General features: G+C 41.0%; 1 protein-coding gene across 5 annotated transcripts in view; it reads left to right on the top strand.

The window, feature by feature from the left end:
• Positions 1-17,049, top strand: part of PITPNM3 (PITPNM family member 3) — a 61,147-nt gene that overhangs the window by 5,824 nt on the left and 38,274 nt on the right. The window contains exons 2-4 of one of the 5 annotated variants that reach the window (XM_017730895.1): positions 7,289-7,491; positions 8,304-8,399; positions 16,030-16,137. In XM_017730895.1, coding sequence (XP_017586384.1) covers positions 8,339-8,399; positions 16,030-16,137 — 169 coding nt within the window. In that variant the 5' untranslated portion in view covers positions 7,289-7,491; positions 8,304-8,338. Of the gene's footprint in view, positions 1-39; positions 337-7,288; positions 7,492-8,303; positions 8,400-8,880; positions 8,975-16,029; positions 16,138-16,163; positions 16,550-17,049 lie in introns of those variants that run through there. The other 4 variants (XM_017730896.1, XM_017730897.1, XM_017730898.1 and 1 more) reach the window with 4 other exon arrangements.

Here is a 17,049-nt window from a genome sequence, read left to right as displayed (position 1 = left end):
GGGTCTCTCCTAGCTCCGGGGGAATTCCCTGGCTGCCGCCTGGTCGGGCCGGTGCTCGCTGCCGCCCACTCGGGAGGAGCAGACCGGGAGGCTGCAGCCGTGGTCGGAGAACAATACAGGTGTGCTGTTGGGTGTAATTTGCCGAAAGCCTGCGCTGCGCCTTGCCCATTCACGTGCTGTAACTCGTGCTTCCTCCGGAGCCTGAGCAATGTGGAGGTTGGAGGTCGGTTGGCTGGGACTGAGACCAGGGCTGGAGGATGCTCAGCAGCAGCAGCAGCAGCAGCAGCAGCAGCACCCTGATGTCCCGTGCCCGGCGGCAGGTGCAGCCTTAACGAGGTAGCGTATGTTCTGTGTGCACAATGGCCAGAACAGATGAGAGTGCAGTTGCTGATGCAGAAGTGGTTTTCTTATAGGTTGCATGCAGAACCCATTGCTGCTGCAGGTGAAGGCCTAACTGCTATGACTGAGTGGTCAGTATGTGACACTCGCCTGGTGTTCGGTGCCAGGTCCGGACACAGCTTTACAGCAGCGTGGCAATATTAAAGCTAAACCTAAAAGAGGATTTTTTTCCAGCACTGTTTATTTCTTTTACTCCCCCAAAGTAAGCATGGATTGGTGGCAGCCCAGAGATGTAATACTCAGGAACATGAGAGCATCAATAATTTCAGAGGATGCAAATATAGAATTGAACTAAATGGTTTTTTTCTGTCTTTGGAAGATGAAGTAGTAATCCAGTGGGGGAAAAGTCTCATTTTTTTTCTCTGGCATTAGTTTACAATCCTTTTAAGTTTGATAAGAAAATAAGGGAGCATTGCTTTTGCTTTCTGTGATGCATGAGTAACGCAGCCTGCACACATAGCTTGCATATTCAAACAGTTTTGGACAGGAATTTTAAAGCATGGTACTTGTCTTGGATGTGATTTCACTGACAAACTATGTATTTTGATACAAGCTTTGTGATGTTGTCACTACTTATTGCAAAGAAAAGTAAGAGTAGACCATTCACAAAGGAGGTCTGGAAGAAACTATCTGCTCTAGGTGTAGGGAAAATGTGTTGCTTTTATAAATTGAGCCTACCGAGTTTATCAATGTGAGCTGCAATATGCACAATTATAAAAAATTGCATCTGTTTTGCTTGTATTACCCTACCTTGCAGCCCCTGCCAGTGCTGTAGCCTTACCTCAGATAGAAAGGAAGACCAAAATTGTAGTGAAAATGTGCGGTTTGGTCACTGTTGAATGACAGGTGTGCTTGTAAAGGCCTTTTGGACATGGTCCACACTTGACTCGTTTGAGTAGCCAGATCTCACCTAGTGAACTCCAGATCTTAAGCACTTGAAGTAGTCCCTGCACGGAAATGCGTGGGCATTTGCAAGAGTGTAGATTGTAAAACCACACAGAGACAATTGCAGATCACTACCTGACATGTCCCTGTGGGAGTTGTAGGGTATCTGCTCTTCATCTCCAGCTTCATTTTTAATAGAGCACAGTGACTCAAAAATCCCAGAATCTCTGCACTATAAAAGTAGAGACTTTCAATGTGTTGCAGGCAGTCCACCTACAGTCCTTGCAGGAAAAGGTTAGAGAATATTCATATCTTCTCTGGTTTTGGGGAGTAAGTTTGGAGGAGGTGATGACACTGCTGAGAGGGAGGGTGAAGTTAATTTCTGCTGTGGGGAAGCTGGCATCTGAAACATCAAGAAACAGCTCTGGGAGATGTACCATGTTTACAGGAAAGTTCGATCTAGGTTTTGAAGTCTGAACAGTCATGTTAAACTTCTTCTCTCTCTTCGTCCACCTCACTAGTAATCCTGTAAAGTGCAAGACTGCAAATGTCACTGGTACCTTAAAATGGGGGCTTAAAGGCCTGCATGGCTTAGTTTCTCAATTTGTTTCCTGTACTCAATATTCAAATACATGCCTATCCTTACCAACTGGCAGTGGAGGGATGTACAGAGTAGACAACCAGGGATTTCTCACTGTGAAGTTGCTGTGAGATGATAGAAACCGAATGAGGAATGGGAGAGAGGAGTTGGTTGTGTTGGGCACTTCTGACCACAGTGGCATCTGGACTGTTCCATCAGTTAAGTCTTTCACTTCTTGACAAGAGAACCTGCAATTTATGTGGACTTTTTTCTGTCTGTAACTATATCTGGCTTTGTCCGCTCTGCATTTTGACAAGAGAACTTGACATCTTGACTTGATCTTCCACTTTTTTCATCCCCATCCCCTTTTGCCTTTTTTGTTCTCTCCCTCTTGCCTCCCACTGTTATTTTTCTCCCTCTCCCCCTTTAGCCTCACAGTTTTGTAGGCCTCCTTCGTCAGCCCCTTCCACTTGCAGTGTGTTTCATTTCAGCTTCAACTGATTTTGTTTCAGTTCCAGTCTCTGCTGCAGATTCATTCCATGATTTTGGATGAGCTCTGTGTGGCCCTGCTGTAAGTGATGGCATATATGGTCCATCTTTTTTGGTGGTCAATGTGTAGGCAAGGACTTCCTCTGATCAGCATCTCCCTCTGTCTTGTATGAATTCCTGAGTCTTAGGAGTGCCTCCAGTAGTTAAATTCACATCCTTGTAACAGTTTTACATTTTCCAAATAGGAAATAAAACATAACTAGAAAATAATAGTGGGTGAACTTGGCCTCCAGTGAGTCTTAACTGCACAGTCACTAGGTAACACTGTGTGGGTAGCTCAGTTAAATCACTTAATGGGTAGGCAAGAAGCATCTGAAACCGGCAAAACAGAAAGAAGTATTATGCAACAGCAGTCAGTAGCAATAGCAAAGGTCATTCTTCCTACCCAGCATCTCTATCCAAATGGAAAAATGACTTGTGCTTTTTGATTTTATTAGGAAAACTGTCCCTGAATTCAAAATGGTACACTTCTAAAACAAGTTTTGACAAGTGGAAATGTTTTAATCTTTGCAATAAAGTCTATTTTTTATTATTTTTTAACTGAGATTAATTCAACCCTCAATATTTGACTATGTAAAAGACTGAGTTTCCAGTAGCTATGAGAACATTGTGTGCTGTTTCATCTCTACCTAGGTGTCGTGGTAGTAGTCAGGAGTGGTTTTTTTATGATTGCCTGTCTTCTGGCATGTGCTTATGTCTAGGCTTGATTGGAAATTGGGAAATGTTTGTTACCAAGCAAAAGATGTAGAAAAAGGCTGGGCCTGCTGCAAAGCTTGAAATCTGTGATAGTATGATGGTGAAGTGAATAATATTTAATTAGTTTTACAGTAAAGCCCACTGCTGTAATTGCATCCAATGAAAACTGCTGCTCTTATCCCAAGCTGCTTGAATGCATCTTCCTGGCAGCTCTGGTGTGAGCACACCTGAGCTGGGATGGCCTCTGGAACCAGCCTGTAATGCTGCCAGTACACAAGGGGCTGGTATGACTGGCATTTGGGTCATCCTGCTTACTTTCCATCTGTCCTGTTTGCCTGACAAGGTAGCCAGTGATACGTGCATTGGTAAGGAGAAGAGGGAGATGTGGAGTGACTCTTACGGTGATGCTTCTGGACTGAGCCTACTGTGCTGCTACTCTGCCCTCACAAGTATGTTTTAGGAATGAAATCACTGCTCTTTCATTCCCAAAGTGTATGTGCTGGTCCTGCTCGTGAAGTGCTTCTGTAAACAGTGATGTGATGACTCCAGTAATGGTTTTGTTTTTCTGTTGCAGTAAGTGTTTTTAAAAGCTATTTCAAAATGAGGAGAAGGCAGAACCAGTGACGAAAGGTAACATGGCTGTGGTTTCACAGCAGGGCTAGGCTTACTTCCTGCTGCATTTGAAAATTAATTTTCTGCTTATTAGATCCAGTAGCAGATTCAATCCCTGTCTTGGCAAAGTGTGCTTCCACCAGAGGGCATCATTTCCACAGGAAAATGTTCCTTCCTTTTTCCAGAAGATACTCCTGTGCTCCTCACGTTTAACCTCCAGGTGTTTGGCACCTAAGGACCTGGGGTCTGTAGTGTACAGTGTTGCTTTGTGCTGTCAGAATTGATGCCGGTTACTGGAATGGAAATGGAAAGTACATGCCTTTTCTTTCTCCTGACGTGGTATGCATTTTAAATATGATCTTTGCCTAACAAGTAATATTGAAGAAGCATTTTTGGGACCGGTAGCAGATCATGTGCTTATTATTGAGTGACAATGGTGAGCTGTTCTGTCTTAGGATGCTTGGGACTTAAAGGATGAGTGTGTTTTGGATACCAAGCCTTCTAAAGGTTATAGGAAAGTGATTGAAGTTGGGAATCAACAGCATTAGCTATGCAGTTTTCAGAGGAAAACCTTTGTTTCTTAAAGTGTTTTTCAGAGCCTCTTCAGCCTTACTTCCCTTCTTATATGTTTTTCTGTTTCCATTTCCTTAGTCCTGAGAATGTTGGCTACAGACCAATAGGGTCACTTCAGTTCCTCTTGTGTTTTTCTTTTTTTTTCTCTTTTAGAATCACCCTCATATCACATGGAATGAAATGTGCTCATGCACTGCTCAAACATCATATCATTGCTAGTTTGATAAAAAAAAAGAGGCACCTTGGAAAGAATTTGGGTTTATGTCCCCTGACCAGAGGAAGCTGGAGCTGATCTTCTCTTATGTATACTTTCCAACTGCTGTTGATTTCTTACGGAACTATGGTAAAACGAGCTCTGCTGGTGTTTGTGGGTCAAAGTGGAATTGGCATTTTCCATGGCTGTTCTGCTCCTTAGGTCTATTTGTGGAATATATCAGAGATTGCATCATTTTAGTGGGTTGTTCCTTCTCTGAATGGACAGCATTAGAAGCTGCTGCTATGTGAGTGGGAACTGTTCCTTCTGCTGTTTGCTGGAATTATGTACAGTCACTAAACACCAAGGATGAAATTTGCCTCGCATTTGAATTAGGATGACGTGTACAGAGGTGCAATCTGACTTGCCTTCAACCGGAAGTGCGAGTGTTGCATAATAGAACATGGAACTATTTCTGTAGCAATTTTTAAGTCAAATAAGATCCTGACTCTTTTGCTGCCTATCACAAGATATTGTAGCTGATTGTATCTGTGGCTCTTCCCCTTATGGAAGCTGTTGTGCAGGATATAGGTTTCAGTTGTGATCCTTAGTTGTACATTGCAGGGGTAAGGAAATCAATATCTAACAAGAGTAAATTGGCTAATGAGTATGTTTATTATTTTGTAAGTCTAAAAATATTACTTTAACTGATTGCTTTTCACAAACATTCAAAAGTGATTTTGTTTTTAATTAGCCATTTACACAGTGACTGCTACTGTGAGATTGGGGTATATTGTGAAGCATAGTGAATCACAGACCCAGATCTAGTATATTGATGATGCGTGTGTATATGTATTATGGAATGGTATACATGTGGGAATACTGTTTTCTGTAGGTCCTACAAGAGTTGTCTTCAGGTGGATATGATAGCATCAGCCACAGAAAAAACTAAAATGTGAACAAAATTAGTGCAGGGAAAATTAAGAGATTGCTTTCCAACATTGCGTTTTACTCATGCATCACAGCACCTCCTCTCATGTCACCCAGATCACTGATGCAGCAAAGTACCAGTGAAATTCCAGCTGTTCTTCATTGAAGAAAAAAATCAAGACTTTTTTTACTGAGGAAAATCCCTGATTGTAATTGTGAAAAACGAGGTTCACTCAATCTTAATTACAATTAATTACAGTTAGTGCTAGCCTAACTAGAGCATTCAGCTTCTGTTCATAATGCTGCAAGGATGGCTCTGCTCTTGTCTTCTCCCTAGCTTTTACTGTGGTTCTGTGCTCAGGGAAAGTCTCTTCCAGCTCCCTCCGTGACAGGTTGACTGTCACAACCTGCAGTTCTGTGCAGAGAGAACAGGTTAGATAGGAAACTTTACTTCTGCTTCTTCTAGAAGAAAAGCACCTGTGCGTTTCTATGGGCTCTCCATCTGCCTCTTGGAAATGTTACCCTTGTATCCTACTGTCCGTCTGTCGTGCTGTCCCAACAGCTTACGGGGAACTACTGTATGTACTTCCAGTGCAACTATTATGACTTGCAAATTGGTCATGTAGTGTTCAAAGCATTTCTACGTGCTTTCCCCTTCTATGATCAGAAATTGTGATCCTGAACAACTGAAATGAAAGTTGCTACCCTGGGTGCAAAAATCGCTGAAATCTGGCTGCTAAGAGTCAGCTGACTGATCTTATAAAGAGTAGGTTCACTGCCATAGAGGCATAAAGTGTCATTACCAAGGAGCTCGCCTGTGTTCTGAAGTAGGGCTGGTCTTTTCATTCTCTGAAGCAAAATTATAAAATAAAATATGCAGCAGTTGACAGTGTAAATCAAGTCAGTGAGTCCAGGTAATGCCAGTGTCTAATAAAATCAAGAAATGTTAATAGAGTCCTCTGAAGGTGCCTAATGCTAATCTGCTGGCACAGAAGGAAGCAGACTCAATAGCACCAATGTATGAGGGCAATGCAGTGCAGTCCAGCCAGCAAATCAATCTAGATGTAGAGAGCTGTTGCAGTGAGCTTTATGCAGATTTGTGCTGCTGACTGTGGTTATGTTTAAGCTGCTTCTAAATCTAGAAGCATTCCCAGTGCAATATAATAAAACTGATGCTCCCAAGAACTTTTCTCATGGCCAGAATTTATGCCTGGATATTTGTGACTCTTTCCTTTTTTTTCTTTCCCCTGCCCTCCTTTCGCATTCTACATCAAACTCCAAGGTCCTTAGAACCATGAGCTTTTTTTGTGGGGTGAGTACTTCTACTGATTTTCAGCCAGGCTAGTGGCAGTTCTTCTCCAGGGAATTGCTCTTTACTTTGGAGTACTTAGGAAGTTTTTACAATTTTTTATTTGTATAGCCTCCTCCCTCCTTTTGTTCTCCCTCTCTCCCTCCCTCCCTTCCTCCCTCTGTCCAACCCTCCATACACCACTCCAGTATTTTTGTGGTGCCTCCCATCTTGTGCTCTTGAAATTTTGAAATGCCTTCTCTTCCGAGCATTGACCCAATGCAGACTTTTTGTCCTTAGAAGTTCAGAATAGTGTTCTTTCTACCACTATTTTGGTGACTATAGCAATACATTTTAGGGTAGATATGAATCTGAATGGAGGGACTCCATCACCTGCCAGATACCACTGGACAGATTCCCAATACATGCTGTACTCTTGTAATGAATACTGACTCCTTAATAAACATTTTTTTAAACCATATTAAAATGCTATTAATTGATTATTATTTTTACTCACTTTATCTTGGTCAGCTAAAATCTGCTTCTTCTTACCACCCTTCACTTATATTTCTGATTAATTCAGCTATAGGTGGAGTAAATGAAGAACAAAAGGCTGTGACCTAGAGGCATGTTTTCTCCAGAATAATACAGAAGGATGCATCCTGTGTTTGAGTTGCTCTTTTACTACTGAGAGAAGAACGCTTTTGTGGCCAGGGACTCAGGATATTAGAATCAGGTCTGATGTCATCATTTGCAGAAATGAATAAAACGAAGGACACTATTCTGGTGGGTAATGAGTGTCCTTTCTACAATAGTGTTGTTAGGGGTATGGTGGATTTGATCCCTGGTTCTCCACTGACTGTGGGGAGACTTTGTTGTTAATATAAGGAATATATTTCACTACTGCTTTCTAGTGTTGGGTTGCTCAGATGCAAGGAGAATTCAGATATTTAGACAAGTCTGGTTTACTAACTACAAATTAGTTTGAGTATGATAATCTATAAGGACCATCTAAGGTGTCATGACTATATCTGTTACTGTACTTATTCTAATGTGCTTTTGCCTTCGTCTTCAAATGGCAAGCTTCAAATAAAAGCCCCAGGCTCCAGCACAGCAAAGCTCTCTGGTGAAAGCAGTTCACTGAGTGAGAATTGAGTAGCTTGTCTGCAAATCTGTGAGCCAAATAAGACGGCACTTCTTTTAGGAGTTAAATTGAATTTAAGTGGGAGCTACTGCCATGTCCTGGGGAAATGCTGCTGTATGTCTTAGAAACAATGTGCAGTTTGAGTGTTGGAATGGAACAGCCAGATGAATTCAAAAGGAAGGAATTTATCTTTTGAGGTCACTGCATTGGCTGAAAGTGATGAAGGCTTATCTTTAACATGAACTTGTTTTAATCACTTTGGTTAAGTGGAAGTATTTTTTTTTTTGCCATCCTGAGAGCTCTGGCTGGCTGACAGTTGAGATTAAAGTGTGCATGATGACCATCCTCCTGAGGCACGTACGCAAACTGTTCATTAATGTGTTGGGTTGGGGTTTTTCTCTGGAGCAGAGGTGAGCATTCCCTCGTGTTAATGTGAGTCTCCTTGTATTTCCAGCTGGCCCGTGCCAATTTGGTGGTGCTCAGCGGCACATGCAGAATGTTCTCAGAGACTCTGTAGAGAGCTCCGATGATGAATTCTTTGATGCACGAGGTAAGTACACATTTTTGTTCTCCCCTCCCCATTCTTTCCCCCAATTTTGAAACAAGTAGCTAACCTCCTTTGAGGATGAACTGACAACATTGTCCTCATCAGACAAAACATCCATCAGTTCTTCTATCCAGGATTTGTGGATGGACCTAAATTTACAGGAGTTTGGTGAGGTGCTGGGGTGGATGAGTGAGCTGCCCTGAACTGAGTCTAGTGTCGGAAGCAGCAAGACACCACCAGTGCGGACCTCACGGGGTCTCTTGGGCCTAGGTCCTTCCCAGGTCAGACAGTGTATGACACTACAATGGGAGTGCTCTTGTTCGCAGTTCCTGAGGAAGGCCATGAGCATCCATGTTACTGATGGCCAGCTTTTAAGACCAATGTCTTAGGTTTTCCGCTCTATAAAAACTTTCACTGGAGGGACTGGGACCTCTGCTTGTTCAAGGAACAATATTCAAATGCTTGTGGATTTAATCACAGGGTATTCTGACTTGGAAGGGACCCACAAGGATAATTGAGTCCAACTCCTAAGTGAATGGCCCATATGGGGATCAAACCTGTGACTCTAACCAGCTGAGGTAACTGAAGCATTCCCTACATCATCTGAGACCCTGAATCTTGACATGATCAGTAACATGCCGAGTTTTGAAGTGGGAGAAGAATCTGTAGGTTGTGTGCATACGCAATCTCCCTCCTCCAGTGGGAGACTGGGGCTCTGGTTTTGGTTCTGTTTAGGGTTTTTTTTAATATTTATAGGGATGCTGAGGCGTAAAGTCTGACTACATGTTATCTGGTGTCAGAAAGCCAGCTCATGCCTAGCCTGAAATCAGTTCAAATTTGCTCTTTTGAGCTGAGATTTAGCAGCCCTTCTCTACTTGAAGAGAGGTTTGAGAGCTTTCAGCTCTGCCTGTGTGCATGCACGAGTCTGTTTTTCAGAAAATACATTGCTGAACACTGATTATTTTCTCCTTGTTCTGAACCAAACAGCTGTCTTATCGGAAAGAGACTTTTAGCACAAGTATGTCCCAGCTGTCTGCACAGATAGAGGAAAGAAATATGGATGATGTATAAGCTCATTTGTCTCTTTTAATCTTTATTGTCAGTTGGTAGGCACACAGACACTGCAGCAGGTACTCAGATGATCTTTCATTATTATGGGAATGTAAATTGTCATAGATACAAAACTGATATGGGTGTGTAACTGAGATTTTGGGGGAGAAGGTGTGTGTGGCATGTATGTGTGGATACATATTTTGTTTGCTTTGTTACCGGTAAGAATGGCAGCTTGTTTTGTTTGTTTTGGAGGCAAATGCAAAATCTCCATTTATGGTGTAATTTCTCATGAAAATGCGTGCCCTTGAAATATGTGTCAGTCTGTGGAAGTCTCTTCACCGAGAGAACTAGTCCCATGTGGACACTGGACTCTTTAGAGAGGCAGTATTAGGTAGTGGGTAAAAACCAGGTGGACTGTGGGTAGATGTGGGCTATTTTAGGGCACTGGTTTTTTGTGTCATATACAACTATTAATTTTATTTCTAGATTTTCATTTTTCCAGTGTTAAAACTATGAGAAATCTTTTCTGGCAGGTGAATGAAAATTAGAGTAGAATTTAAGAGGAAGCTGATGATGGTTGTTACTATTAAAGTACCTTGGAGGTGATTTCAGGCTTTTTGTGGCCTCCTGCAGAAGAAGCAAAGTTAACAGTTGATACCATGTTTGTGGTAAGATGCAGATGGTAGTATTGCTGTTCACAGGAGATCCTGTCACCACCTTCTGACCTACTTTAAATTCAAATGATCTCTGACCTCAGCAGTTACTCTGCATTTAGACTAGTCCAGCAGATGAGAATCTGACCTATCAGAAACATACCTTCTTTATAATTTCTTTATCGGTGCATTAGGCTTCTAATTTAGAATGTTAAGGGTTAGGGTTTTTTACTTCCTAAGTTTCTAACTAGCAGATGTTACAGTCAAATGCTCTCTTGACACCTTTGCTAAAGATTCAAGTGGTGGCATGGAATATAGCTGTCTCCTTGTCCCGAGCTGAGTTTGCTTAGCCTGCATAAGAACTTTTGTCATTAGTTTTGCCTTCTTACCTTGAGCCTTATGTCACTGTCTTCTCTATCACTGTGTTCATACAAAGCTGAAGCCAATAAATACATGGTATGTATTTCAAGCCAGTCTCTGTGTGTTCTTTCTCAAGATTCTTATTCATTAAAGGAGGCTAGGCTAGCTCTCTGCTAATTAAGAGCTGTTCTTAATTTGCTGAACTTTCCTCTCCTGAAATTAGATCTGTCTAATTTATTTAATTTTAAAATGCTCTGCTGTGCAACCTGAATATTATTTGGAAATGCTGCCAATGAACTGAGGTGGCAATTTGGGAGGTCTAAACACTCCTCAGCATGTTTGTGCTCTAAGGGATGTGGTGTAAAATTCTGTTGTGCTCACCTGTCAAGGTGTGAGCATGCTGACTCTCATTCACTAAAGTATGTAAATTTTAAGAAGAGGCTGTATTGCAAATAGCTTGTGAATGTCTTGATGTCAAGATATCTGTCTTCTGCTGCCTCAGTTTTTAGTGGGTGTCGTCACTTCTGGCAATTGTGGTATGTTGCTTGTTCTGCTCAGTGCAGATGGTGAAACTAATGTATAGGCAGTAAGTTATTACTGCACCAGATTAACACAATGCTTCAGCAATGTGAGGAAAGTTATCCTTTTCTTGGAGTTCATGCATGTTAATCATCCCTATCAAATTAATCCCTATCAAATTAAAACCAAAGTCAGCATTTGACTGCTTAAGTACTGTAAATTTGAGGTGTGTCATTTGAAGGGGATTTCTTAAATCTAATTTTTTCAGCATACCCAGGCTCTGAAAATGAGGAATACAGAAAATTACGTACAATCAGAATTGGAAAGATTTGGGGGAAAAGGAAGACAAAATCTGTTCAAAAATGTTTCCATTTCTAATGCTGTCCACTATGTATGTATAATATTTTATGTATTATATCTTAAATGTATTTTGGAGAAATGTCGTGGTACTCATAGTTTATGAGCACAGAATGCTGTGTGTAAAGTATATTGTATGGTAGGCTTTCCTTAAATACTTACATTTTAATGTCAAAAGTAGTCTATGTAGTCTGAAATGCTTGTAATGATAGTCACTATCATTTTTATAATGGTTACTTGAAATAAAATGTCACTGCTATGTAAAGATAATGAACAACATCTGTTACTGAGCTGTTAATCCCCTAATAACAGACTTTTAGTGAGAGATAATAATGCCTGATAAATTACTTGTGTGGATTAAAATTAAATGTTCATTGGAGACATCTAAGCATGAAGAGAATGAGAGATGGTGATCTGTTCCCACTGGGTATTCAATGAGAATAGGATACCCAGATTGTTTAAGCTGCATTTAAATCTTAAGCTTTAGTGAGTGGAAGAGTTGGAAATAGAAAAGAAATACAGCCTATGCTGATTTTCCTCCACACTGCCTTTGTGCTTTGCAATGTTCTACCGCATGCTTAAAATAGCTGTCATGATGATTTCAGTAATGTTTCCAAATTCCGTGTGAAGCTGGAGTTGTAACTTTGAGCACCAAATCATACTTCAGGTTTTTTCTCCAAAAAGAGAACCAAAATTATGATGTGTCAGACATTTTAGATGGTGTAGTTTTCTTTGATGTGAATAGATCAAAAATGTGATTAGATTCTGTCTTTGGGAGTATGATCACTTACTGTGCTTGATGGAATATTCTTTTGAATCATCAAGATCCATTGTTCAATAATGCTTTGAAAGGTCAGTTTGATGGCTGCATTTTTGGAGTTGGTGAGGCATGCATTGTAGACTGAGAACAAGAAATGCACTTGGAATTTGCTGGACATAGTCCATATTGAGTTGGCACAAGTATTTCCAAGTTTAGATTACTTGATAGCTAGCTTGCAAAGATGCTCTTCAAATCAAGTTTTGTTTAGATAGGTTTTCATTTCTTCGTGTCCTGTCACTGGTCACCAGAGAGCTGTCAGCACCTCCCTGTCCATGGCCCAGCCTGAGGAAGTTGCAGACTGCAATGAGGTCTCCTCCCAGTCTTCTCTTCTCCCAGCTGAACAAACCAAAGGACGTCAATCATTCCTCATTAATCTTGTCTTGAGGCCTTTCAGCATCTTGGTTGTCCTCCTCCAGATGCTCTCTAACAGCTTTAGATCTTTCTTGTATTATGGTGCCCAAAACTGGACACAGGACTCGAGGTGAGGCTGCGGCAGAGCAGAGCGGGACGGTCGCCTTCCATCAGCAGCTGAGGCTGCTGTGCCTGATGCACCCCAGGACACTGGTGGCCTTTTTGTTTGCCAGGATGCACTGTTGACTCGTATTCAATTTGCCATCGACCTGAACCCTCAGATCGCTTTCTGCAGGGCTTCTCTTCAGCCTTTTCTCCCCCAGTTTGTAGGTATAACCAGGATTACCCCATCCCAGGTGCAGAATCCAGCACTTGCACGTGCTAAATTTCATATGGCTGGTGATTGCCCAGCTCTGTGGTCTATTCAGATCTCTCTGCAAGGCCTTGCTACCCTTGAGGCAGTCCATAGTCCTCCTAATTTAGGAAATCTCTGGTTTCTCCCAAACAGCCTTTCAGAAATAAGTGTATAAATGTCAGGAAAATAAATGTACACACAAACATAAATACTAGCAAAAGAGGCAGAAGGCATTTCTGCACTCAGAAGCTCCCTTGGTCATAAGGGAACTTGTGTCTTTGGTAGAGGAAAACACGTGTGTGGGCTGAAGTAATTTGCATTATCAGTAGATTAAATTTAGCACCAAAGAAACAAGAGGAGTTTGTTTGTGCTGGAGTGAGGGAAACCTGTCCAGGAGAGAGACTGTGGCTTTCACCACCTAAAAATGAGGTAGCTTGTTACCCTTCTTCTGTCTCCAGCATAACATTTTCTGCAGTGTTTCTTACAAAATTTCTCTGGTACTTATACAGGGTGCTTCATCAATGTTTGATATTCTTGGCAGCTGCACAGTGCAGCTGGAGTTGAGTACTGTGGAGTTTCTTCATGGGAGAATCTGGAAGCTATCCCACGTCTACCCATGTGTAATTTGTACTTCATAGACAGTCTGAAGTAGGAAACAGTGGGCACAGCAGTGGGCACCGTTAAAACATGGCAATAATGAGCTGCTTTTGTATTCTGCAAAACAGCTGGGGTCAAATCTCAGTTTCTCAAACAAAGAAGTTTCTGGCTCGCAGCCTTGTAAACAGAGAATCAAGCACCTGTGTTTGAGATGAAGCAGCTGTACATGTTTTGACTGTTGATTCATCTGTCATGGCTAACTGCTTAATTTAGTGAAATCCATACAGAAAGGGAGAAGTAATATTTTGCTGTTTAATATTGTAGTATAAATATATGTTATATTTGCTTTCCTTTGTTTCTTGCTTTCCATGTGACAGGCCATAAGTTAGACAGGAATTTTACAGTGTCAACATGTAAAATGATATTTGGTGCAGGAAACGACCTTATAATTTAACTGCAACATACCTCTGATCACAGAAGATGAAAATTACAGCTGAGTACATTATCACAAAATTGTCAGAATATGAAATTCCACAGTTAACTAGCATTTTTCCTCAGATTTGGAAAGCTGCTCAAAGAAGCTTGCACATTCCCATTTGGCCATTTTATCAGACTTCCACAACAGACAGGCAAACACCCCCATACAGATCTCCCCACATGCCTGCCCCACAGCCTTTAAGCTGAAAAAAAAATCTTCCATAACACAGCCCTGGAGGCACATGTCTCTCAGTTGTTCTCAGTTCTTTTCACTGGTCTTCGTGCCTGCTGTACACACCTGCCAGTGTAAAGGGCCATCGGCTATGCTGCTGCTGCTGCTGCTTGGTCTTCCAGTGCCAACACTGGAATTCGCTCGAGAAGAGCAAAGCAGGAAAACAAAACGTCCAGCAGAGAACCATTACTGCCCATTTTTATCTATGGATGAAATGTTACACCTCTCAGCCAGACACTCACCATTAGGCCTTAAGGAGGTCTTGAGGGCTGTGTTTGTTCTATGCTGCTGCTAATTTAAACACTTTTCCATCTGTATGTGCAACTACACTGAAGGGCTGGTGTGAGGCTCAGGGGGGCAAGACACTTCTTGTTACTTCCAGTTGGCAGGAGGAACAGCAGTGAGGACTAAGCACAAAACATCACTGAAAATACCCATCATAGTTAGATTGACTGTAAAACCACTTGTGGAGGGAGGGAGGGAAGAGGCCAAAACCACCATGGCTCCTTCCCTTCCTCCTTATAGAACTTCAAACAAATCAGCCTTTGAGAGAAAGTAACAAAAAACCTAAGCAAAATGCTGTGCTAAGTGGTTGGTTCTCTCTGCCTCAGGGAGCAGCTGAGATTGCATCAGATGTCAGGGGGCTTTGCTGGATCCCCCTTCTCTGATAAATCTGATAAATAACCTTTATCCTTGTTTGTTTGTAAAAGGCATGGCATACGGAGAGATAAGATATGGTGGTGACTATGAAGTGATTTATACAGTCCTTTATGCAGATCCATCTTTCTCCAGTACCAAGATCTCTCTAAATGAGAGAGGTACATATGAGAGAACATGAAAGAACAAAAATTTTTATATCATTTAGAGACCTACTGAAAGGTAGGTATTTGAAAATGATTATTTTAGCCAGAAATGTCCTGACTAAATTATTCTGTGTTTACTCCCATATTAGAGCCATTCTCTCTACAAAAGGCTGTAAGAGAGGACAGAATTTGACCCATTCTCTGAATCTGCCTTAACAAGTAAAGAATTGTTATTTCTTATTTTACTTTTTTTTTTTTTTCCTGTCTGCTCACCCTAGGTACAAAGACCATTCTGGGCTCTATCCAGCCAGACTGAAGTGCTTTTAGTAAATTTATTCAGAAAGGATTAATGCACCCTTCTTGCTAAACAGCTGTTAAATTGAAGGAAAATATTTTCCTACAGCTTCTAGGCCTGTTTGGTTTTGGGTTTGTTTTTTTACAAAAAAGAGTGAATATCTATCTGCAGGTTGGGTTTTGTGCTTTCCTACCCTGCTCCCTCCTGGATGGGATCTCAATAAAAGAGATGGTTCTCTGTACTGTGAGCTTGGTTCCATTCCATTATGTCTCTGTGTCCCTAGATGAAAATGTAAAGTTTTATGTAGCACAGGCGGCTTTGATAAAAGGGGAAAAAATATTCTTGAAAAGTCTTGAACTGGTCTGTGTGTCCACGCTTCCCTCTGCTCTGCCTTTTGAATGTTCTTAAAACAACAAAAAAAAAAAAAATTAAAAAAAACAAACCCAAAACCAACCAACCACTCAAACAGTCAAGTGATTATTATAAACTTTGTTTTACAGTGACTGCTCAAGGCAAGAGAAAAAATTCAGACAGTCCTCTCTTTTCCATGTTTTTCCTGCACATAATCTGTGAAACATGTAGGATCTCTGTAGATCATATGAGTAGGCAAGAAGCTTTCCTGGGCAGTCCTGCATAACCTGTTATCTGTTCCCATTAGGAACTCTAATGAGTGTTTATTTCTCTCTTAATTACTAGTTCTCACCCTGTCTTTTTTCTCTTGTTTGTCACAGTAATTTATTCTATTCTTTTTCCTGTTACAGAAGAGATGGTGGAAGGAAAAAGTGCTATTCTCATAGGCATGAGCCAGTGGAACTCAAATGACCTTGTTGAGCAGATAGAAACAATTGGGAAGCTTGAGGAAAATCAAGGTAATGTTTAGCTTGTATTACCTATTTGTTTAGAGTTAACAAGAACATCTGACTACCGAAGCAATTCATTTTTAGATACTATGTAAATGCTCTACAGAAGTAATGTAATTTTACAGCATCCCATAGTTAAAAGATTAACATGGATATCTAAGTAGCATTTTAGTGCTGAGAAATGAATTGCAATGATCTCTTTCAGGAGAAAACTTTGTCAGACCAGGTAATACAAATTTATTGGCTTCAGTGGGAAGTCAGTGTTGGACTCAGCTGAACAACTATGACATAGATTACAAGACTAAAACTTATTTTTTCTTGTGTTCAATGTGTGAGAGACTTCTTGTTGTCACCGGGTTATTTTGCTCCTTAAAGTCGACGAATCTTTATCTGGAATTTCTATGGAGACGCATACTTTCAGGTATTTGGGGCCATTTTTATATAAATATATATGTAACTATGTACCAATGAAAGGAGTGGGAAATGGGCGCTGATACACCAGTAAGAATCTGGGACTTAGGGTAAAGGCCCAAGCACATCATAGTTATGCATTTAAATTCACTCCTGGTGCAAAGTATTCTATCCATTACATGAAAGGAAATGCATGTACTCACCACTAGGAACAAATTCAGACTGGTGGATTTCAGTCCTCCAGCTATCTTGACATCATATCCTTACCTTAAATATATATTGTTAGTGATTCTAAGGTCGAAGTTATTGTTGGTTTGTTTTTGTATAGTGCAAGTGCAGTGAAGGTAAGTTGAGGTAAGGTGAAGAAGACTTTTTGTATACTTTGAATTTAGTATATGCTTTATATTGCATTACTTGAGCTTTTTATGGTGGGAAATGAGATTACTGTACACGTTAACTTGCAAACCAGGCAAATACTTTTTACAGAAAAAAATGTCATTCAATTCAAGC

The sequence above is a fragment of the Corvus brachyrhynchos genome, unplaced genomic scaffold, assembly GCF_000691975.1.
Source record: "Corvus brachyrhynchos isolate BGI_N302 unplaced genomic scaffold, ASM69197v1 scaffold283, whole genome shotgun sequence".
In the NCBI taxonomy this organism is placed as follows: domain Eukaryota; kingdom Metazoa; phylum Chordata; class Aves; order Passeriformes; family Corvidae; genus Corvus; species Corvus brachyrhynchos.
This window is presented reverse-complemented; position numbering and strand designations above follow the sequence as displayed.